We start from the raw sequence: 24790 nt of genomic DNA, 5'->3' as shown, positions 1-24790 counted from the left end.
GAACCTGAAATGACCCTATCTTATAGCCATACTGATGAATATCTTGCATATCACCATAGAACCTTCATCTGGAGATGGATGGAGATAGAGACAGAGACCCACACTGGAGCACCAGACTGAGCTCCCAAGGTCCCAAGGAGGAGCAGAAGGAGGGAGAATATGAGCAAAGAAGTCAGGACCACAAGGGGTGCACCCAGTAGTTCTTAAGAAAGGAAATTTGGGAATATAAGCCAATGTATTTTATTCTGCCCCTGATTACACAGAGCTGAAAAGTCAGGAATTTCTAAGATGCTGTTGGTCTACCAAGCACTGACTCTCCAATGTAACTAACACTCATGCTTCTCCTGTGATATGAGACTGAATTCCTCTCAATCTAGTCAAATCCTGAACTAAGAGCTGGAAGTTTCTCAGTCCTCACGGGAACTGTACAGCAGCTGCTCACTAAGGTCCCCCAACGTCCCTCTAGTAAAGCCAGGACGATGGAACCACAGGTCATCTTTTAGCAGTTCACTAACCTGTCACCTGCTCAAGTCCAAAGAGGTACAAAACAGTCTAGAATGCCCTCAGGTCAATTCTCCCTTCGAACTTCCTCGCCTCATAAAGGATAAACCAGCAGCCCTCTCTCAGCCACAACTACACACAGGACTCACTTGGTTCTATCCAGACATCCCCTGCCTTCCCTCCTCTGGATGCTCAGGTCTCTCCACAGCCTCTGCTCCCACCCCACCTCACCTGAGGAAGCAGGCCCATCAGAGGCTGCAGGAAGCATTTGCTGTAGACGTAAATGCCGATTCTCCCCAGAGTGAGCTAGGGAAATCCATCTTCTAATGCCAGCCTGCTCTACTGATGAATGTATAAACAAATCCCCACACTTCGGTAAGACAAATCTCAAAGTGGCTGATCTTAAACCGGTCAGATTGCAGTATGTAAACCAGAATGAAGCCTATGAACTTAGAAAGACAAGTCAAATATAAGAGTAACAGTAGACATCAGGCCTGAAATACCAAGACTCGATCACAAAAACTCATCAAATAAAAATCACACAAATAGCTGGGCGGTTATGTCACACGCCTTTAATTCCAGCACTCCGGAGCCAGAGGCAGGCTGATCTGAGTTTGAGGTTAGCCTGCTCTACAAAGCAAGTTGCAGGAAAGCCAGGGCTATACAGAGAAGCAATGTGTCAGCAAGAAAAAAAGAAACAAAGAAATCACAAATAAATCAGATGTATTTCAAAGCACGTTACTAAAATGATAGAGATCAGGCTAAATTACAAGCAGCTTGTGCAAGTAATTGAAGTTTGTGTTCCTGCACTGTTAAACAACATTTTGTCTTTTCTCCAGCTTTCTTGGCTCAGCATCTGTAATCATCATCATCATCAGCTTTCCCCCAGCATCCTTTGCAGTTTAATTTCTATCTCCAATGCATATACACGGTCCACTAAATTAGGAGTCAGGCTTTCTGGGTTCCTGCTGGCTTCCTAGAGGATGTCTGGCACCCGAGGTGACCTGTTTGCATCTTCCTCCTGATTGCCTCCTCATGGGTAACCCACATCGCCTAATATGAGCTTTTCTGTGTACCCACAGGAAATGTGGAATGCCCTGGAATCCTAACACTTTACTAGCTGAAGGGCAGAGATGACCCAGTGACATGAAGCCATCCTGCCAGCCACAGCAAGCAACACCATTCTGGGGTGCAGGTCTTCTGATTCCTAAGGAAAGTCTCTTATACTTCTTATATACAGCTGGTCCCTACAAGAGTGTCAGTGCCAAGATGAGGACCCTAATCTACATGGGAAGTAGAAAAAGACAAGATCTCCTGAGTAAATTGGGAGCATGGGGACCTTGGGAGAGGGTTAAAGAGAAGGGAAGAGGCAGGGAGGGGAGTAGAGAGAAATGTAGAGCTCAATAAAAATGAATTAAAAAAAAAAAAGAGTGGCAGTGCTTTACAAAAGCATTTGAGAGCCACCTGCTAAGGAGCCAGAAGTGTGTGCACACCCTTCACCCTAACTGCTTGTACAAGGAGCCACCAGCCAGACCAGCCAGCCCTTGAGTTTATTTGCAGTGGGTGGACAGAGCTTCCCAGAGACTGGCACCTTCACCCGTCCAGGCTAAACTCCTTCTCTTCTCCAGCCAATAAGTGAATTCTGCCTGCTGTTAAAGATTGAAAGATCAAAGAAAGAAATACATCACTAAAACCCACTTGCCCTTACTCAGAAGTAGAATCAATCAGCAAACAATACAAGTAAAACAATTTATCACAACAAATTTCCCTCTTTGGAGGGTGGGGTTAGAGTCAGAAAGTACGGAGCAAGCGACAAAGCACCTGCACTGGAAGGCAAAGGGGAAGGTGGGAAACCTGGCCTAGGCAAGCCACCCGTCAGTCTTGCAGCCACACCCACAAGCCCAAGGACTGTTGTGAATGAGAATACTGTAGCTGCTCCCCTGTTGACAAAGACTCCAGCCTCCTGAACAGGCACTTAGGAAACAGTGTCTCCTGTCCTGACGCTGGACCGGAGGGGCCCAGAGCCCGTTAGGCTCTCAAGGACCAAAAAGACAGGCGTACGGTGATGTGAGCTGTAACACATCCCCAGACACGATCCAGAGCTGTTCTTTATTTTTTCTATTAAACACAGTTCTCAGAATCACAAACAACTCAGGTGAATTACTCAAGCTTGCATCCTCCTTATAGCTCAAGTAAAATATATAAGGCTTACAATCTGTAGACGGCTGCTCTTTCCCATAAATCAACAGTGCGAAAGAATTTCATCACTCACACGGGGTTTCCGTCAGTCTTTGGTGTAAAAGGTTTAATTCCTGGTTCTTTGCCTTTGCGACTGTTCAGCTTCCAGGGTAATAGATAGACCCTGTCCAGGGCCCAAGGGACAGTGTGAAAGAGTCCCAGGAATATTCCTCTCTGTGAGAAGGCTGTTCTCTCCCCTACTCTCCTGAGCCTCCCGGACTAGCTCTGTGGCTGGATGGTTATGACTCACACTGCCATCGGTCACCTATGTCCTCTCTGAGGCTCACACCAGGCACTCCTTCAGATGCCTCACATAGACTATTTGACTTCTAGAATTTCCATAACTGTTTTAACAAATGTTTTTTTTTTACTCAGCTATTCTTTTTTTTTTTTTAAATATTTACTTATTTATTATGGATACAATATTCTGTCTGTAGGCCAGAAGAGGGCACCAGACCTTGTTCCAGATGGTTGTGAGCCACCATGTGGTTGCCGGGAATTGAACTCAGGACCTTTGGAAGAGCGGGCAATGCTCTTAACCACTGAGCCATCTCTCCAGCCCCCTCAGCTATTCTTGAAATGACCAAACCAGAGCTTATAAGTTTTCAGTTACAAATCCCAATGCTAACTGCAGTGCCTTTGGCATGTATGAATGGATGGTGGGTAGGAGGGTGTGCAGATGGTAGGTGGGTGGATGGGTAGATAGATATGTAGATGGGTGAGTGGGTGGATGAATAGATGGTGGATGAATGGACGGGTGGATGCGTATATAGGTGGATGGATGGATGGGTGGATGGGCATATGGGTGGATGAAAGGGGTGGGTGGGTGGATGGATGGGCATATGGGTGGATGGATGCATGGATGGGTAGATGGGTGAGTGGGTGGATGGGTAGATTGGTGGGTGAAGGGGTGGGTGGGTGGAGGAAGGGTGGATGGGAGGGGGTGGGTAGGAGAGGGTAGGTAGATGTATAGATAGATATGAAGATGGGTGAGTGGGTGGATAAATGTGAGTGGATGGATGGATGGATGGATGGATGGATGGATGGATATATGGGTTATGAAAGGCGTGGGTGGGTGGATGGATGGATAGATGGATAGATGGGTGGGTAGGTGGATGGATAGATAAATGCATGAATAGATGATAGATGGATGGGTGGGTAAGTGGATGCATGCATGATAGCAGTAAGCTGTTGTACCCCATGTCCTTTCTTTTGTGCTTTTGTATTCTCTGACTCAATCAGGTGCCACTACACATCTCTAAAAACACTTGTACCAAAAATATCGCATGTGTAAATGATCCAACCTGGCAGACCCCATCACTGCCCAGGCCCTTGTCTTCTAATCTAAATAGAACACAATTCTTAACGCCCATTTTTCTCTCTTGCTTGTATTTTTCCTTGACTCGTTCTGATCAACTAATTAAAATACCAACTAACTGAACCTCCAGCCAACCTTTACGGCTTCTGTTCTCGGTTCTACCTTGTAATCCCCCTGTAAACTCTGGGAATTCCTAGGAGGACCCACACCTTTCATCAGATGCTTCCAAATTGCCCTCTTCTCCCCCAACAATAAAAAGGCTGAGAATTCCCTTGGAGGACATAAGCTGCCACCACTGCTGCTCTCTGTCCTTGCTTCTGAGACACATCCGTCATTCCTTTCTGCTTTGGCATAGGGTTCAACGTGTACATTAAATGCAATTCTTCTTTTTTGTTTCCAAAGAGCCACTACACAAATGAAATCAAGAAAATCCAGCTCATCCTTTTCAAATGTGTTCCCAGAGAAACACACATACTAGGAAATCCCCACGCATGCATCCCAATGGTCTGTACAAATCGTCAGCCCTTCTGGCTCACCTCACAGAGACCCTTCTCCTGCTTGCAAACTGTATGGAATACAAGACTGTCACACTGCCAAATCCACCACTCCAAAGTTGAGCATGAAGAACGCATCCACATGCTTCCTCACGCTCTCGCCAAATTGTCTGCTTCCTTGCACCACAAACAACACCTTTCAGTCTATGCCCGCAGCCACACCACCTTCCGGTTCACAGCTCCGTTCCCTGACAAGTACCTCCTGCCCTGCACTCTCTGGCATCCACTGCCCTCCCGTGTAGCCTCCTTCTTTCTCACCCCCTTTCCCTTCTTGCAAGTTCCTTCCATGGCCTCTTGGTTATAGTGTCTTCGTTTTCCTGTTTTAATATCACCTCAGTATCCAGACTCATAAAAAAAGATTTGCCAAAGAAGGGGGTGTTCATGTTAAAAATGTACGTTTTGGGCCCCACTGTCAACACCTCTGTGTCAAGAGATGCCCACGGGTCATGTCTGTGGCTACCAGCTGTACTTGTGTATATTTTCGGCTGCTGAGTCTGACCTCCCAAAGGAAGAATTTAGAATCCAGCCTTCAGGAAAAGACAGTCATGTGACTACAAAAGACTGAAAAGCAATAAACAGTATAAAGACAGGCTACTCTGCAAAATGCCTTGCCATAAACATGGTGGCTTGAGGGCACGGAGCAATGGCAAGTCTGTCTCCAGACCTGAGTGTGGCTGAGGGCAATTGTGAGCTCTGCCTAGTGGCAGCAAGAGGCACTTCTCAGGGTGGCTGGGCCTGGCTTGTGCTCCTCCAACTCTCAATCTAACTGGCCACCAGGTGTCCTGGAGTATCTCTAGTATGTTTCCATAGATTCTGTCTTCTTAAGCCACATACAGTGTGGTTTGCAACAAAGATCCCGGACCTTTGTTTAGAGGTCTGTGTTGTTTGACTGGTGGAGGCCTGGGTTTGAACAAACAGCCCAGCTGATTACCTGTCCTCCGTGAACCCAAGAATCACAGCCGATGGCCTGAGTCCCATCACAGTACCCTCACCAACGCTGGCTTCTCCTCTCTGCACCTCTCACATGTGGACTCAACTCTGACCCCGAAACAAGGGCTGTGTGTACCAGAATTCTCCACCTAATACAAAGCACTGAAGAAAACTACAGATTAACCCAGCATGAGGTGACAATACCACCTAAGGCCTCCAACACATCCACCTTCGTCCAAACACAAGGGTCATGTTGTGAGCGCGCGTTGGCAGCCTTTCCTGGTTATCTGGTGAGTCACCTTTAATTAGTGATTAGCTGACTCCACGTTCCCTTCCATTCCAACCTTTCATGGCACTTGGTCCTTCCTTGCTTGTTTGTTCTGTGTTCTCCCCGGCCCCACCTTCTCCCTCCCTTCTTCTGTCCCTTCCTCTCTCCTTCCTTCCCTTCCTGCCTCCTCTTCCTACTACCCCACCACCTCTGTCTCATGCATACACAGACCTCTTAATTGCACCAAACATCATGGAAGTAAGGCCTTAAGTTTCTAGATTTATCCTCCACAGGGACTGTCCACCATGGAGTCTCTGGGGACCAGCCTCCCTGTTCCCCATAGCTAGCTCATCAACCTGAGGCCATTCCTGTGTCCCTTCTGTTTCTCTACAGACTCCATTCTTTTCAACATCTCCCAGCCTTCTTCTCTGTCCTCCTGCAGTGCTCCAGCCACACTGGCGAGCAGCTCTCCTGGTCTCTGAGCCCACCAGCTAGGTTCTTTACCCTCGTTCTCATCCTCTAGCCCAATAAACTTGTATCTTTTAAAATCATCCAGGTGGAACAGATTTGAAACTTTTTTTTTAAACCAATGAAAAGAGGGGCTGGAGCTGGGCAGTACTGGTGTGTGCCTTAATCCCAGCACTCGGGAGGTAGAGGCAGGAGGATCTCCATCAGTTCGAAGCCAGCCTGGTCTACAGAGTGAGTTCCAGGACAATCAGGGCTACACAGAGAAACCCTGTCTCAAAAAACCTAAGTTTGAAGATCATCCAGGTTTATAACCCTGACTGACGTCTCTTCTAGTTGCTGGCATAGATCTTCCACTCACTGAGTTCAGCGACCTTTACCCAGTTCCTCATTCCACCTGCTGTCGGGAACAGTTGATCCCTGGGACTCTGTTCTCACTTCCATGTGTCCTTCTCAGTTTCCTCTATTTATCACCGCTCACCCCGTAATTGCAGGCCTCTCAGAGCCCAGTCCTCAGCCTGCTTTCTGTCTTACTTCCTATTTCCAGCCACACTCCTCTCAAAATTCAGACCCCAAGTTACGTCTCCTGAACTCCCAATAAAACATGCCCAACTGAGTTTCCCCATTCTCCACCGTGATACTTATCTGAGTTATTGCTTCAGTAAAGGAGCACCAAGTGAGACAACCTTTAGGCAGATATGACATCTGGCCAAGGTTGCCACATGCCTCACCAGTGACCTGACTCCACCCTCTCCCTAACCGCTCTGAAACTCTCATCTGAACACCCCTGTGAAGAATAGACTTAGTCTATCATTTATCTCCCGACCTTCAATGGTCTCGTTGCCCTTTGCACATGGCCCCAGATCCGCCCTTGAAAGCCGTCTCATGGTTGCCAGCGGATTCCCCAGCAGCATCCACAGACCCTTCCACTCCAGCCTCATCTTCAGAGCCACCCACTCACAGCGCCTCCAGTTGGAGCGCCCTCCCCACTGCGGGAACAGCCCCAGGCTGTTCCTTCAGCTCCTGCAGGACTGGCCTGAAGACCCAGCTCCGAAGTTCTCCGAGCCTCTCCTTTCTGCCTCTCGCCTCTCCTTGAGGACAGAATACCGCTTTTCTCTGGGTGCTGCCTGCTCCTCCCAGTTCTGCTGGATCGCACTAGCTGTGCTCCTGTGGGAGGCCCCCCCCCTCTTTACAGCAGACATCCACATGATTGACAGTTTGTTGCATTAAGCATTGTGTGAGCTCTTCTAAAGTTTACTTGCTTTTCCCCTTTGCTGGATTTCAATCCACTCATTAAATTCCATCTTAGCAAGCTCCTGCGTTGGTAAGGTTTGCAGCTACGGGGACTATCAGGGCAAGGACAGGATAAGGAAAAGTCACTGCCGGTGCATTCTATTTGAGTGGCAATCAGACAATTGGACGGAGGTTAAGTCCATCTTCATTGCTATGCAGCATGCACAGCTGACATTTTCCAGCTATGCCCCACAGAAAAATCAAAACATCCGTGCTAAGCACTTGCGTTTATGCTCTGGGAAGGCAGATTTCTATTTTGCTTGGTTATCACCAAGAGTCTAATATAGATTCAAAAGAGCTGAGAGTGGATTCGCCCTCTGGAGAGCCCATAAATATTAAATAGCAAGGATATAGTCACTCGCCCTCTTCATACAAATAACACAAATCAAGATAGACTTTGTAGTGTGATTGGCCACTCTCGGATACCAAACACTGCTGAAATTGAAACTCCACAGTATGGAAATCTGGGACTGGCCATCCTACGGCAACACCAAGGGAGACCCCAGAAGACTTAGACTCCCTTAATCCAGCACACCATCAGTTCACATCACAGCTAGCAGCTACAGTAAATTATTTATCACTCATATTTTAATGTTTTGCATCCAACAACATCTTAGAAAGGTATTATATTCAATTATTTTGTATACTACAAGATTTTGCACTCAGACATCACATAGCACTATTCTTTGTGGCCGCAGGGAGCTGTTCTAAGGCTGCACAGCTAGGTATAAAGCCTCACAATGACACACATGCCTCATCCCCTTGGTCATTACAAAGTCTGGCTCCATAAAAAAAGAAAAAAATGGGAGAAAGAAGGAAGGAATTCAATCAGTATTGGTTGAGTTCCACATGCCATACTGCGATTCATCCCCATTCACGTTTAAGGTGGCCCCGCAATCCGGGTGGTACAGATGGATACAGAGCTGCTCTGGGCAGAGTCTGTGTACTCTGTCTCTCTCTCTTCAAAGGACCCTCTCTGCAGAAACCTCACTATGTTGGCTATACTTAGAGTTCCCATTCTGAAATATCACCTGTACATATCTACATTTTCTGTCAAATAAGGCACTTGCCCTGACTCCCTGGACATGAGATTGGTGCTCAGTTTTAAGCTAGGAACCATGCAGAAGCCTGCTGTACACAGGTAGCTGTCAGCCCAGTGGAGAGGCAGCCCCAGAGCCCACAGCAGCCAAGCTGAACTCAAGTACCAAGCCAGAGAAGCTGCCCCATGGGAGCTTTAGGACTGCAGAAGAGGGCTGCTGGCAGGAAGGAGGGCCTGGCAGACAGACACTTTCAAACTGTTTAATTAGTATCCATAAACCACTAATGAAGAAAATGGTCACTAAACTAAAGACAAGGATTTCTTGCAACTATAATTCCCTGAATATGCAAATCATGAAGAGGAAATTACTGTAATCAATACTCAACAGAACACTTCCCAGTGGCTTCAATATTGCACAGACAAAAAACATTTACTTTGGGAAAACAAGGCTGTCCTAACAAATGACAGAGGAGGAGGCCACCGGAGTCACTTCTCGTCATTTCTCATCGTGGGACACAGAGCTAGCATGATCAGATTCACTTGCTCATTTGTTTATTTTGCTAATTCCAGGGCACAGTTTAGATCAATAAAACCAGAGCCTTATGGGCTGTGCCCAAACAGGACAGAGGCTCACTCCCCAGGCAATTTTTCTATATAACCTGGGTGAGGTCAGGATCTAGGTCGGGAGGCTGCTATACCAAGCCTCATCGGCATCAGCAGGGTCCTGGGACTTTAAAATGAAATTTTCCAGTGCCACATCAGCCCCACTGAAAGGAAACTCAGAGGGACGCAGGGCTCTACAGAACCTTCTGGGCGGTTCTGACGTACCGTCCATGGAGAAAAACCATTTCTGCTACAAGCCACAGCATTATACAGTAATTGCTCAGCCATCTTTTCACAAGCAACTCCTCAGAACCAAGGGATCTGGTCAAGGCTAAACCAAAAGGCAAGGCTTTTTGGCGTTACTGCTGTGAATAAGTAGCTGTCCTTTGATGCAGACTTTTCACTGTAGCTAACTACCTTTGGGTTACATTTTTGGGAATTAATTCCCACAGTTCAGAGCAGTTTCCCACTGCTAGGCCTCCGTTCCCCTCCCCCAGGTAAACGCAGAGATCTGCCTTCCTGCAATTACCTTTGCCAGTATGCATTCGGTCAGAGTTTAGGGTACAGGCAAAGAATATCCCATCTAAGACATTCACAGATCTCCAAGGACACAGAATTACTACCTGTCCATGCCGCTACTCTGGTTTCACCCTACAACGCCCACGATCAGAACGGTTGATTACAGCAGAGCCCAGAACTGATAATTTAGAGGCCTGGGTCTCCTTTGCTTAGAGCAGTAAGTCTAACTCAGACCTAGGCCCATAGAAATTACAGTGTCCAGTGTATGTGCTATCTGATCAAGGGCCATCAGCTTCCCCTAGGTTGCCTGGTTACCTCGCAGCCTCTACGTATACTGGGAGAAAAGTGGAGGGCTGATTCAAACATTCTGTGCCCTATTCACAGAATAAACTCTTTAGTTCCTTACAAACCACCTAAAAATGTAGTATAGCACACTAACCTTCCCCTCAAGAGTTCCTTGATGATTTAATGCCTTTCTTAACTTACTTTCTCCTTTAAGGAATCCACCAGACCTGTACTACCCACCCCCATGGATCTGTGTGTGTCTGTGAAAACTCTTCCCTGATTTTCTATGACAAGAAAGAATGATGTAGAACTAAGAACAATGTGGAACAAGGGGGAAGAAGAAGGAACAATGAGAAATGATGGACTGAAGCGGGAAGAATAAAGAATTATGGACAGACGGAACCTGTTGTGAGTAGACGTCTTTACCCTCAGATTTCTAGCCCCTCTTTTAGCTACTCGTGGCGTCTTTAATTGAGTCCTGAAAGGGAGTCTTAAAGCTTAGAACTTTCAGGGGTCCCTTCACTCTTCTTAAGCCGTGTGGCAAACAAAGCCTGTCTCCTTTGTGCTCGTCACAGCATCTACCAACAATGAACTAAAAAGCTATGGGGGCTGGAGAAATGGCGCAGCGGTTAAGAGAACTGGCTGCCCTCCCACAGGTCCTGAGTTACTTAAAAAGTACCCTTAAGCCAGGCTGTGGTGCTGCACACCTTTAATCCCAGGAGAGGCAGAAGCAGGTAGATCTCTATGAGTTTGAGGCCAGCCTGGTCTACAAGAGCTAGTTCCAGGACAGGCTCCAAGGCCACAGAGAAACCCTGTCTCAAGAAACAAAGAAACAAAAAGCACCCTTAAATACTAAGGTCAATAGAGCATGGGGATAAATAAGCAATCAAAAAGAAGTTTACTTAAATCTTCAAGTACATAAAATCAAGACACGAAGTAGCATATGGAGACTACTCATAAAAGAGAGAAGTGGAGGCCAAGGGCAGTAACAGGAGGGCAACTTCTGAGAGCTGGAAGACAGCATCTCAGCTTCACAAGGTGGAGAAACAGATGTTTAAAAAATATATTTGAATTATAGTACATGGGTCACTACTACATATCGGATACAAAATATGAAAACAAAATCAAAACGTTAATAGGAAATAAAGGTATATCTGTACAGTATCGAGGTAAGAAAAGACTTCTTTAAAAAAAAAAAAAAAAGCAAAGTCTTAGAGAGTGACCCATTTAAAAACTGCAATCCCAGGACTGTGAATAGACACTCAACGCACCCACAACTGACAACTGTCACTTCAGGAATATCAATATCTGTCACAGGTGAACAGGACCCAGCAGGCACCAAGGGCCGAGACTCGAGGGGCAGAGAGCCAAACCACTAGTAAGGAGGTAAGCAAAAATGTAAATAATGGGATACTCTTTCTGTTTGATCACTTAAAAAAATATATCCCAAAGGAGAGGAATGGCTCAGAGGTTAAGAATGCTTCCCGCTCCTATTGGGGGTTCCCAACACCCATATCCGGGAAAACTCCCAACCACCCTTGTGGCTCCAGCTCCAGGAACTCGGATACTGTCTTCTGGCCTCCGTGAACACAAGCAAGCCCTCACACACAACATAGCTAAAATAAATAACTAAATTTTTAGAAAAACCACAAAATCTACCAACACCAAAGTGATATAAACAAGCCCTGCATGTTGCAACAACTTGGGAGAAACTGGAAAACCTCAAGCAGCTGGAATAGCAAGCAACCTCTGAGTTGTCAACTCTCAAGTGTGCAGACACACAGGAGCAGGAAGGGCTGGGCTACACTGTTCTCTAGACAAGGAAGACAGAAGGCATTTTTGTTTCCCAGTTGTGTGCTTAAAAAAAGGGAGTAGTGGGAACCACCTAACTGCCCATCAGGTGAGAACTGGAAAATAAAACATGGCATGTTTATACAGACATTCTCACCACAATGCAGATCCACATAGAAGACCATGGGTAATTCTCAAAAAACAAGCTAAAATTCAGTCACAGAGGAACACGTAATTTAGACAACCATCTAATTTTTTTGTTTTTGGTTGTTTTCTTTTTCATTTTTTTAACTGAAAATAGATTCTTCTTCATACAATATATTCTAGTCATGGTTTCCCCTCCTCAACTCCTGCTAGGTCCTCCCCATCCACCCAAATCCACACCTTTTCTTTCTCTCTCTCATTAAACAAACAAGACTCTAATTTAAAAACAAAAAGAAGAACCAGCAACCAGAACCGAACAAAACAAAGAAACAAACAGGAGGGGGGTAAAAAGAGCCAATGAAAAGCATGAGAAATGTGTACAGACACACCATACACAGAAATTCCACGAAAATCACAAAATTGGAAAATATGATATTTAATCAAAAAACTGTAAGGCAAATAAATAAAGAGCACTGAGTTCATTTTCACACTGGCCATCTACTGCCGGGCACGGGCCCTTCCCTTAGAGTGGTGTGTATACAGGGAGACTCCATTAGAGAAAACGGACTTTTTCTCTGTAAGCGACTGTCAACTGGAGATAGCTTTTTGGGTAGGAAAGTTAAGTTCTTTGAAACTATATATTTTCTCTCTCCATTCGTCTATGTAAAACTAAGTTTACAGTGCTAGGATGTACACATAGCAAATATTTCTGAGAAGGAAAGGGGAACTTATGGGGGAGACATGGGAGAGAAGACTTTGTCTTAATCTACAATGGTCTATCATCCAAAGAGAGAAAACATATTAGTTATTCTTTGTTCATCTGCTTTACGAGAATTTAAAAGTAAAAAAAATAATAATAAAAAAAATTAAAAATAAAAGTTAAAGCTTGGTATAGTAGTGGTGCACGCCTTTAATCCCAACACTCCAGAGGTGGAGGAAAACAGATCTCTTTTTGTTCAAGGCCAGCCTGGTCTACGAAGCAAGTTCCAGGACAGTCAGGGCTACATGCCTTGACCAAAAAAAAAAAAAAAAAAAAAAAAAAAGAGAGAGAGAGAAATGCAGGAATTTTTCATTATCTTTTTTTCCTGCATTTTTCTTTAGTTTTCAAGCATCCACCACCAAAATCAGTGCTCAGTACTCCTCCAAAAAATTAAATTAAAAAAATGAAAAAAATCATGCAGTATATTAAAAATGTCAGCACCCACAATAATGATCCACCTGATGACATCTCAGACCATGTGGTTTTTGATCTTCTATCACGGCACAATCCACCATTGCAAAGAAATGAGTTCCCACTTACGCATATGAGGCAGCTTCTCTGGACAGGGGAGGTTCGGTAAGTAGGTGAAGTTTTGTGGAAGATACGTTGTTGTTTGAACAAGATAGTCACTTGAATTATTGCCTTCAGGATAATCTTGGAGAGGAAGAGAGAGAGAGAAGAAATTTACAACCCAACATTGTCTTTCTCTGCCTCCAGAGTGAAGCGGGCTGCAGCATGTCATATACTGCAACACAGAAGCATGCACAAGCAACAACCCGGCAAGAATCTGCGTAGAGCACACCTGAACTGGGCCAGACACTCTGCAGGACTTCCCAGGAGAGGTGCAGAGAGCAGCAGGCCCTCACCTTACACATAAACACAACCATGCCCATTGCAGCCAGAAGGCATCTGCTCCCTCGCCTCCATGGCTGAGTCTAACCTAGGGGAACAAGATTTCCTTCCCCTTATAGTGGCCATACCATCTGTGCACTGCTACTTCAGTACAGAGGGGTGCAGGGATGTCTCCTGGACCTCAGCCAAGAGAACCTAAGATTTGCTCTTCAATTTACTCCTGGAACAGCCCACTCTAAGCCTTTAGTCAGTCACATTCTTTTTTATTTTCATTTTGGGTTTTTTTTTTTTTTTTTTTTTCAGACAGTGTCTCTCTATCTAACAGTCCAGGCTGTCTTGGAGCTTGCTTTGTAGACCAGGCTGGCCACAAACTCACAGAGATCCTCCTGCCTCTGCCTCCTGAGTATTGGGATTAGAGGCATGTGCCACCACCTCCCAACTAGTCAGCCACATTCTTACTCTACAGGCTGCAGCTTCTGGGGATCCTGGAACTGCTAAATAAGGCCCATTTTCTTTAGGGTCACCAAGTTCCACAACACGCCGAGCAATGGCCTACAGTACCATCAAATGCTTGCCTTCAAATCTCACCACAGCATGTGCTCGATTTGAGAATGGGACAATTCGGTTTCTCATCTGGCTATCCGCTATTGGCATTTTCAGATTTCAAAAAGATGAACTAACTAAAGAGGGCTGGAGAGACAGCCGGATGGATAGGGTCTTCCGGGCAAGGATGAAAGCTTGAGTTCAGATCCCCACCAACCATGTAAACATCTGTAAACACAGCGCCAGGATAGGTAGATGGAAGCAAACACAGCCCAGGGTGTGAGGACCAGTCAGCTGAAACAACCAGCCCCAGCTTCAGTAAGAGAGCCTGTCTCAAAAAACGACGGTGGAGCAGCACAGAGGAAAACACCCAGCTGATGTCAACCTGTGGCCTCCGTGTGTACACATAAGAGAAAGTGCATACAAGACATGCATGTTAGACAAACTCTATCTTACATACACATGTGCACACACACACACACACACATGCTCAAGAGCCTACAGTGAATAATCTCACGGAACTATTCATTAGCTTTAGTTCTGAGTGAGTGACTGACTTCCTGACCCAACAAGTGACAGTCACAGGCATGGGATTTGAACATGGACTCCAGGACCACAATTTAGTTACTCTCTAGGGGAGAGAGGAGAAATTCAAATCTGAGGGACAGGATGTGCCCATTTCCTACTGTGTGGAGGAAGATTGCCTAGAGTGGCGAAGGGAGATAAGAAACAGAAATAACTGTTTACCGGCTGTGCCTGCTACATCCAGCCATGGACACAGAAAATGTAAACATGCTCCTACAGTCATCCGCAAGCAGCCCCAATGCAAACACTGTAAAAGCTAAACCCTCTGGCCTATGGGACAATGCCGTTAGGATGGACGTACGGCGTGTGAAGAGCCATTTGCAAGCTAAGCACCACCCTTGTGAACAGAAATGGTTGCCATCATACAGAGTTGGTGGGCTGCAGCCTGGGAAGCAGGGGACATTTCTGAGCAGGGCTTCAGTACCTTCCCCGGACCACTGGAAGAAGGTCCTGTGTGGAGACCCGAAAATATGAGCCAAAGGTCAGAGACTTGGAACCTACCTCTAGTTTCTCTAAGGCTATTGTGCTTCTAGCTCAAACAAAGGTCCCACCTAGGCATAGATCAGAGAGTTTTGCTCTCTCAAGGTTATTGTCAACAGGTGTGGCTAATAGTTAGACCTTGTACTCCAAAAACAGACCTCAAACAAGAGTCTAAAGATCCAACTAAGTTCTAGTTTCCTTTATGGAGATAACTTGGGATTTCACCCAGGGAATGGTTTCCCTACAGGATGTTCTTGGGTGTGAACATGACTTGTTTTGTTCTAGCAATAGAATATTTAACTGTGGCTGTAGCCCACAATCTTCGACTGGTCTGTTTATTTCCTTGTCTCGTGTTAATGTAGTTTTTCATCTCACTCCTACCTTTTGGGGTCAGGGGTATTTTAAGCAGTTGAAAATTAAACACGGGCAAATTTTCAGTACTCATGGAGTTCCCTCCCGATACTATCCTATGTATCTCTGTTATTTTCATTTGCATCTTCATAGTCTTTACTATATTTCTGAATCTTCACACCTCTACCCTGACAAAATATTTTTGTCGAGGCTGGTCCCCCACTATCCTGATGAGGATTCTCACAGGCTGATAGACAAAGGCTCTGGATCCAAAGCCAAGGAAGAGACAGAAGTCCAAAGAAGAAGGTTCAGTCCCAGAGGCCTCTGTGGAAATACACACTATGAACTGAGGAGCAAACCTCTGAGGCATCAGGTGAACCACCAAGCAAGCCTAGCGCGATAAACATACTGCACCCGGATATGGGAAGCCCCTGGGAAAGATTCCCCAGGCTGCTCTTGGGAGGAGTCCGGAAAGCAGTTGGCAGGGAACTACTCTCAGCCAGGGGGGCAGGAAAGATAGAGCAGCATTTAATATGCCCAAAGGCAGACCAAGATCACAGAAACCCTCTGGGGGCCAAACTCTATACTTTCTCCTCGTGCATCTGAGGGTGACACCAGACTCCACATAAAACAGGGCTGTCCAGTCCAAGGAGGCGCATTCCTTCAAGGGGTTTTACAAAAACATATCTGGATTATCAAACGCACAGCATAGTTTTAAGATAATTTCTTCTCCTACAAGTAATTCTGCTCTGCCCAATGGGAGGGACTGGTGCTCTAAACATGATTTAAGAGCCTGCACATAGCTGGAGGGATGGCTTAGAATTTAGGAGCATATACTGCTCTTGCCACGGAACCCAATTCAATTCTTAGCACTCAACAACCACCTGCAATTCCACCTCCACAGGATCTAGCTCTACTTTCTCCTGTGGAAGGCACCTGCCCTTACATGCACATCTTGCCCACACAGATGCACACACATCCCTTACATGCACATCTGCCCACACAGATATACACACATACTCATAATCCAAAAATAAAAATAAATCTTTGTAGTAAGGAGCTGCAGGCTGCTCCCGCCCAGCTCCCACATGGCTAGCTTAGCCCCGGAAATAATTACACGGAAACTGTATTCTTTTAAACACTGCCTGGCCCATTAGCTCTAGCCTCTTACTGGCTAACTCTCACATCTTGATTAACCCATTTCTAATAATCTGTGTAGCACCACGAGATCATGGCTTACCAGGAAGGATCTTAACCTGCCTCCATCTTGGAGAGAAGAGCTATAGCGACTACCTCACTTCCCTTCTTCCCAGCATTCCGTTCTGTCTACTCTGCCTATCTATGCTGCTGTCCTATCAAAGGCCAAGCGGGTTCTTTTTTAATTAACCAATGAAAGAAACAGATAGACAGATGACCCACCTACATCAAATATTAAGGAAAAAAAATGGTTCTCGGACTCAAGTGAGGGGCCCTGAGGACCAATGCAGTGGCATGAGTGAGGAAAGGTGCCCTGCCTCCTTGGACCCTGCTATCTGCAGCAGGCAAGAGAGCTGGCCCCAGAGTCACTTATGCCCTGCCCCTCACCAGCTGCAGCACACAAGACAGCAAGCCCTATAGTCCACCTGGGCAGCACACTAGAGCTGACCCTGTTGTAGCAGGTGTAGGTGAGCCAGCTCTGAGTGCAGGAGAACAGGAAAACTGAGTCCCACCCTCTTATGTCCCCTACAGCACCTCACCTGGGTAAACCAGTAGATCTGGCCCTGGTGGTGTGAGTGTGGGGGTCCCAGATCTGAGGGCCTATGAGCTCCTTGCTGTAGGGGGCACTGAGCGATCTAGCTGAGGCAGTGCTGGAAAGCCTGCCCAGGTAGCAACGACGAGGGTAAGCTGGTGGTGGGACCAACCCAGCTACCTCCCAGGCCCAGAACCAGGGCTAGGAGTTGGCCCACCCAACATCCACCTCATCTATGTTGGAGCATGTGAAGGGAACAAACCTACAGTTCCAAAACAGCAGGATCTCCATGACACAGGACAACAACAGGATATCCAAGAGGAGTCCAAGAGAGAGCCTGTTATCAGTGGGGTAGCAGAAGCCAGAGACCTCGAGGTGGCTCCTGGGCATACACACTTGCAAGAAAAGATGAACTGTGTGACTCACCAGGACACACCACACCACAGCTTCCTAGAGAAGATTCCTCTCTCTCTCTCTCTCTCTCTCTCTCTCTCTCTCTCTCTCTCTCTCTCTCTTTTGTTTGTTATATTTGATCTTTGGCTTTTCTTTTAAATTTTGTTTTGTTTGGGGAGAGGCTCCAAGGGAAGAGGGAGGATGTGGAAAGATGGGGAGATGAGCAGGATCAGAATACATGATGTGAAATCTACAAAGAATCAATAAATTAAAAAAAAAAAAGTAAAATTTTAAAAGAAAAAATTTCTGTCTCCACTACAAATACCTGATTAGCACTGCTGCTATGGTTTCAGCAGGTCTTAGTCAAACTCCTGGATTTATACCTAGAGTTTCTTAGCTAATCAATAAACAGATTTCCTGCTTATTAAAATATAACCCAAGTTCTCTTCTTTATTTGACAGGAAAGGAATTCTTATTTCAGATCCATGGTTAGAAAAACAAACAAACTGGACTTGCTGGTACATGCCTTTAATTTTAGTACTCAGGGGGCAGTGGCAGGTGGATATCAGTGAGTACGAGGCCAGTCTGGTGTACACAGTGAATACCAGGACAGCCCGAACTACGCAGAGAGACAGTACCTCAAGAAAAAACAAATAATAATAATAGCAGTAGGAACAAGAACAAGAACAACAAAAATTAAAAAAGAAAACAAAAGGAATTCTTAAAAAATTACAGCTGGGTTTATGAAAAAGGTTTTAAACCATATCAAACGTTTGTAACAGATCAAAGCAATCTCCTAGAAAGTAGAGAGAAAGAGACTAGAAACAGGAGGGGCACAAATGACCCAGAAGTCAGCACAAAGGGTGCTTCACAGAAGTGGAGGCCTAAGTGCCCACAGTCATGACTTCAATCAAACCAGAAGAGAAGACAAAGTCTTTGTAAACCTGACAGCACAAAAGAGATTAAAGGATGCAGTGGTATTTCCTTTTTATTTTAATAAATAAAGCTTGCCTGAAGATCAGAGTAAAACAGCCCGACTGGTCAGTCTTACAGACCAGACAGGGGTAACACAAATCTTTAATTCCAGTAGTCACACTAGTTGCCATAGAAACTGGGCAGTGCCTTTAATCCCCAAACTAGAGAGGATTATAAAATGGGAGGAGACAGCTCTCAGTCTCAGGCTCATTCTGAGATTCCTGGAGGCAGGGTCGCCATTTTGGATTGAGGTTGAGGTAAGAGGCAGTGGCTGGTTGCTTTGCTTTTTGGGTCTTCAGGTTGAACCCCAATATTTGTCTCTGAGTTTTTATTAATTGTGCTTTGAAAGGAGGAAGGTAAAGAGGGAGAGGAGAGGATTCCAAAGGTTCCAGAAAGGGAGAAAAAACAAAAATTCTGGTCTACATACAATAATTACCAGAATTCCAGTCATATTCTAAAAGGAACGCTACACTGGAGAACAGAAACAGACGCAAGGGAGACCAGAACCCTTCATAACCATAGCTCACTGTGTGCCTAGCAGCCCAGGGAAACCCAGTGATAGCGGGCAGCAAGCTCAGTGAGAGAGAGGTGACAGAAACCATTTTATCATAATCCTCTCCTACCTTAAAATAAGAAATGATTACTGAAACTGAAAGCTGAAGAAAGCGTTTTATACAGGTGGCTTCTTGATATGAGCTCAATGATTAAAACAAAGTCTCTCTCCCGCCCACCCCCTTGCACATGCTCACCTCACAGCTTTCTCCCGCAAGGCTTTCGAGCTCTCTGTCAATGGCTGCTCTTGATCGGGTCCATTTTTCTTAGCACCTACTGCATACTGCCCGTGCACAATCATTGGAAATGGAAAGCAAGGCTGTCCTGGGTCCTGCTTTTGTGTGTGCTCCCCAAACTCAGTTTTTAAAATAATACTAAGGTCGAAAACGACTAGGTTTCTCATACAGCTCTCAAGTAATATTTTTGTCTGTTTTTCGGTTACTTGGTAGTCTGTGGTAAAGTCTTACTCTAGTCAGGATGGCCTGGCCTGAAACTCAAATCACTATGTAGCCCAGGCTGGCCTTGGAGTTGTATCAACACCTCTGCCTCAGTATCCTAAGTGCCGGGAGGACAAGTATGGCCACAATGTCTAGTTCGCCTGGAATTTCTTCTTTATCAAATGTTTTTATTTGAGAGAGAGAGAGAGAATGAATATACAGTATAAATGGGTGCTTGCAGAGGCCAGAAGAGAGAATTAGATCCTCTGGAGCTGAACTTACAGGAGGTTGTAAGCCACCTATGTGGGTATTGAAAACTGAACGGGGGTCCTCTACAAGAGCAGCAAGTGCTCTCAGTAACCAGTGAGCTACCTCTCCAGCCCCACCAAGTAACTCCTTGATTTCGTGTATCAATTTAAATCGAATACTCTGCATACTTGATTAATTTTTGTCACTAATACCTAGGCCTCTCCTCCACATTCTATGATTCTGCAGACCCACATCCAACTCCCGTATATTTCAAGCTCTCTGGCTATTTCTATAAAACAAATTTAACCATCACTCCCTAGAGGGGGTCTGGGGACCAAAAGAAGCCCAGAGTGGGTAACCTAGGGCTAGACTAATTACATATTTCATGAAAGAACACAATCATTATGTTCATCAGTTTTAATAAAACCAAACGATAGTTTCTAAGTGCCTGAAAGACATGCAACACTGGCCAATCACTCGAGTTTCGAGGATCAAGGCAAATGTCTCTGTCCTCTTCCATAACACTGTAAATAACAATGAAGGGCAGAAGTCACTAAGAGACTCGCATAAGTGTTTCCAAGATGCCAAGCCCTTCATGGCCGTTCATCTGGTGCCACTTCAGCCAAGCCTAACCACAGTTGAAACCACTAGCCTGAGCATCACTTTGAGCTAAAGTCATCTTTACCTTCCAGCATAAGCAAGACCCCTAAGGCATCCAAGGAAATACTGCAAATAAACCCACCTTGGCTGACAAAGCAGTCTGAGTGAGTTAAGGCTCTGAAAACAATGCCGACAACCCTCCCGCAACCTTTCTTCCTGTGAAGGAAGTAAGTGAGTGCCATCCATGGAGCAACCACTACTTTGAAAGCCTTGAACAGTTTCCAGAGGTTACGTGGGACAGACACTCTTGAGATTCACCGTGCTTCTGTGTGAGGCAGACATTATTTCATCTAATGAATGGATGGAAACCAAAGGAGCTCCAGGCAACCTGCCTGCCTCCCTGCTCCCAGAACCACACCCAGAGAAATGGAAAACTCCAAAGGAAAAGGGGCTAGGCAGGTCCCAACACCGCTTTCAAATGGAAAGAACAGAGAAAAGAAGGCGACCAAAGGACGCCTCTCAACAGCTTCCCTTCTGCAAGAGGAAACCCTGGAAGGTGCCAGGGAACTCCATTAGAGAGAGCTTTGATGTGCTTGTCGCTAACACGGGTAGATGGCTAGAGTTGATAACCTCACTCGAAGCACCCATTAAGTAAGGAAGGGCACAAAGTTCATTCTAATGAACCCATGTCTACCCCACACAGCTCTGACCACCTATTCATGGCCAATAGCTACACCTTGTTTCGTCAGTCCCATAGGCTGCTCAGAAAGGCAGCACGTGATTCTGAGAATGTATGGTTTCTACACGGAAGTATTCTGTTCGTACTCAGCAGTGCTGAAAGCCAGACACAGTCCTGAAAACCCGAAACCAACAGACGTAAATAATCATGACCAATTTACCTTCACATGTTAAATTAAAAACATTAATCAGTCTTCTTGGAGTGCTCACTTATAGTTTTGTGCATTTTACTGGCCTCTTTTTTAATTTTGGCAAATTATATCATCTACGTCTTTGCAAAAATAATTAGATGCATTTTAGTAATCATGCCTCCATCTCTCCCAGAAGCCTGAAAGGCTCTTCACTTAAAGGGCTTTCCCTGGCAATGCATCCCCCATATCTACTCATGTGCAATCTATACTAATTGCTCAATAAATGCTGCCTAAATGGTGCGGCCTTAATGTTGCCAACACAGACTCTATTTCCCCATCCCCTTGGGTGACAACCACAGCCGAACATTTCACACCTTCATTCCTGTCACCCTGTAGCCATTAAGTCTGGTCAGTGAGCGGTAAAAGGACACAGTGGGACTTTTGTGACTTCTCGTTAGAAGAGGACATCTTTTGTCCCCTACCCCCCCCCCACACTGAACCAAGTACAAGCAGAAAGGTGGCTGACTGGAGTCCTGGCAGCCACTTTGGGCTATAGGTTATCTAGGAAGTAATATGGAAGGGCAGATTGAGGGGAAGAAAGAAAAAAGAAAAACTTGTTGTGGTTTGTGTTCAGGACCTTCCTCGACAGCCACGGGTTATCACAGCCACGGGTTATCAGCTTGCAAGACGTCACACAGAAAAGAATGTCTTGTGTGTCTTCCAAGAATACATTTCCCATCAGCAAGGGACTCCCACGGAAGGTTCTAAGAGGCTCACAAAAGCAAACAACTCTTTGTGAAAGCATCCCCTAGTCACTTCATCTTTATTGAAACCATAGCTGGGAGAGGGGAAGAAAGAATTTCCTTGTTTGTTGCAGGGCGCTATGAGGAACATCTGCTTGCTCAAGTCATCACTGCTCCCAGCCAAACTCAACACCCACACATAAAACTTATTCATATCCCAGACTGTGAAAAAAGATACATGAAATTCTTAGTATCACCTCAACATACTTTACACTGCAGCTGAATGGACTTTCCAGTGAAAATCCTCACAGTCAACTTCCCCAACTAACGTGGCCTGCAGAAGCTCCTGCCATGTCTAAACTTTTAATATGACCAGCTTAAGGCAGGAGACCAGTGTCTCCTGAGAGTGTCCTGTGCTTGCAAAAGGCCAGTTCCCTTGAGACACTCTTTCTAGATGAGATTAAGGTTTGAAGATGGAAGAAAAGAAAGAGTGCTTAGATCTGGGGAGTCACAAAGAAACCAGCACATAAGCAGGATAAATTCTCCACAAGTACACCTATCAGCCTGAAATTTTAGACATATTCTCCCACCCACCTGACAGTTTAAAGCCCACTATGGAGGGAGACAGGGGTTTCTGGTGGGGGGCAGGGGTGATGAGGCCAACCTGGTCTACAGAGTAAGTTCCAGGACAGCCAAGGCTACACAGAGAAATCCTATCTTCAAAGACAAAAACAAACAAACAAAAAAAAAAAAACCTCAGGAACAAATGGGCTTTTTAAAAAAGTGTGTTTACTCTTTGTTACACAAAGAGTTTTAACAAAGATCTTAAGAGTGCCTCTAGGGAATATCATGGATCTTGGCAATGTGACATCCCATAATATGCCAGGAGACACTTTATTTCCACAACAGGGAAATAAAGCCACCAATACCAACTAGTTCCCATCAGAAAGTCCTTAGTTGAGTCAAATGACATTAGCCTGTGTGAGTCTAAAGGAGAGTCCACTTTCAGTTAACATCTAAACAACAAAGAGCAGTTGCTGATTTCCAGTTTCACAAAATACAGCCTTTGTTTCTTTGAAGGTCAGAAAATTACTAAAGAAGTACATCCAAAACTAAATAACAGCCCTATTAATCTAGCAGAACACTTAGTAGGGATGTCAACCTAGAATATACTTAGTAAGGATGCCAACCTAGAATATACTTAGTAAGGATGCCAACCTAGAATATACTTAGTAAGGATGCCAACCTAGAATACATTTAGTAAGGGATGCCAACCTAGAAAACACTTAGCAAGGATGCCAACCTAGAATTTACTTAGTAGGGATGTCAACCTAGAATACACTTAGTAAGGATGCCAACCTAGAATACACTTAGTAGGAATGTCAACCTAGAATACACTTAGTATGAATGTCAACCTAGAATACACATAATAAGGGATGCCAACCTAGAATACACTTAGTAGGGGGTGCCAACCTAGAAAACACTTAGTAGGAATGTCAACCTAGAATACACTTAGTAAGGATGCCAACCTAGAAAACACTTAGTAGGAATGTCAACCTAGAATACACTTAGTAGGAATGTCAACCTAGAATACACATAATAAGGGATGCCAACCTAGAATACACTTAGTAGGGGGTGCCAACCTAGAAAACACTTAGTAGGAATGTCAACCTAGAAAACACTTAGTAGGAATGTCAACCTAGAACACACATAGTAAGGAATGCCAACCTAGAATACACTTAGTAGGGGATGCCAACCTAGAATACACTTAGTAGGCATGCTAACCTAGCGAGCGGTACACCTTGAGGACACCCACTTCGCAGTACACTTCATAGAGGATGCTAATCATCTAGTGGTGCAGGAGGCAACCCCCTCTTTAACAGCAAGTTATGATCAGGTAAAGGAGCTGAAAGTTAAAAGCTTTGTTCGCTGATCGGCAATTTCCAGGGCAAACAGAGGGGGACACAGCCTTACCTGTCCCATTGAGTGTGGTGTTTTTATTCGTATATAGCCTGATCATATGTCCAATCGTTTTCACATTCTCTCTCAGCATGATACCTCGAGCTTGGACCATAAAGAGGTATGTGTTGGCTATAAAAGAAAAACAAAAGAGAGAAAGGAGGTCATGCAACAGTAAGGTTTTCTTAGTAAGATTACATTCAGACTTAGCAAAGTACCCCAAAAGTGTGCACTCGATTACCTCCATGCCAAAGGGGAAAACAAAATATAAGATGACGATTTCCTGCTTTAAAAACTTAGGAACACTGGGTGTGGTGGCACACGCCTTTAATCCCAGCGCTAGGTAGGCAGAGGCAGGTGGATCTCTGTGAGTTTGAGGCCAACTGGTCTACAGAGTGAGTTCCAGGACAGCCAAGACTACACAGAGAAATCCTGTCTCGAAAAACAAAACAAAACAAAAACAAACAAAAAACCTTAGGAACAAATGGACTTTTTAAAAATTAAAATAGGGGCCAACAAGATGGTTCAGTGGGTAAAAATGCTTGCCACCAATCTCGACCTGAGTTTGATCCCTAGTACCCATACAATTGAAAAAGAAAACCAATTCCTAAAAGTTGTTCTCTGAACTCAATGTGTGCACTGTAGCACTTGAGTGCACATACATACACATGCATACACACAAAAAATATATAAACTTTCAAATAAAAAGGAAAAACTTTAAGTGACAACATCCATCTTGCTAACAGAACAAGACTAAATACACAA

The 24790-nt window shown here is 45.1% G+C and overlaps 1 protein-coding gene across 2 annotated transcripts in view; it reads right to left on the bottom strand.

Annotated features, from left to right (window-relative positions):
* Window positions 1-24790, bottom strand: part of B4galt6 (beta-1,4-galactosyltransferase 6) — a 68748-nt gene that overhangs the window by 23931 nt on the left and 20027 nt on the right. The window contains exons 2-3 of one of the 2 annotated variants that reach the window (XM_050135053.1): window positions 24041-24157; window positions 13249-13362 (exon numbers count right to left, since the gene is read on the bottom strand). In XM_050135053.1, the coding sequence (XP_049991010.1) occupies window positions 13249-13362; window positions 24041-24157 (231 nt within the window). The remainder of the gene's footprint in view (window positions 1-13248; window positions 13363-24040; window positions 24158-24790) is intronic. The other variant, XM_050135054.1, reaches the window with a different exon arrangement.

The sequence above is a fragment of the Alexandromys fortis genome, unplaced genomic scaffold (genome assembly GCF_014885135.2).
Source record: "Alexandromys fortis isolate MF-2015 unplaced genomic scaffold, M_Fortis_MF-2015_v1.1 scaffold_25, whole genome shotgun sequence".
NCBI classification, from domain to species: Eukaryota; Metazoa; Chordata; class Mammalia; order Rodentia; family Cricetidae; genus Alexandromys; species Alexandromys fortis.
Note: the sequence above shows the minus strand (reverse complement) of the source record. Positions and strands in the feature narration are given on the sequence as shown.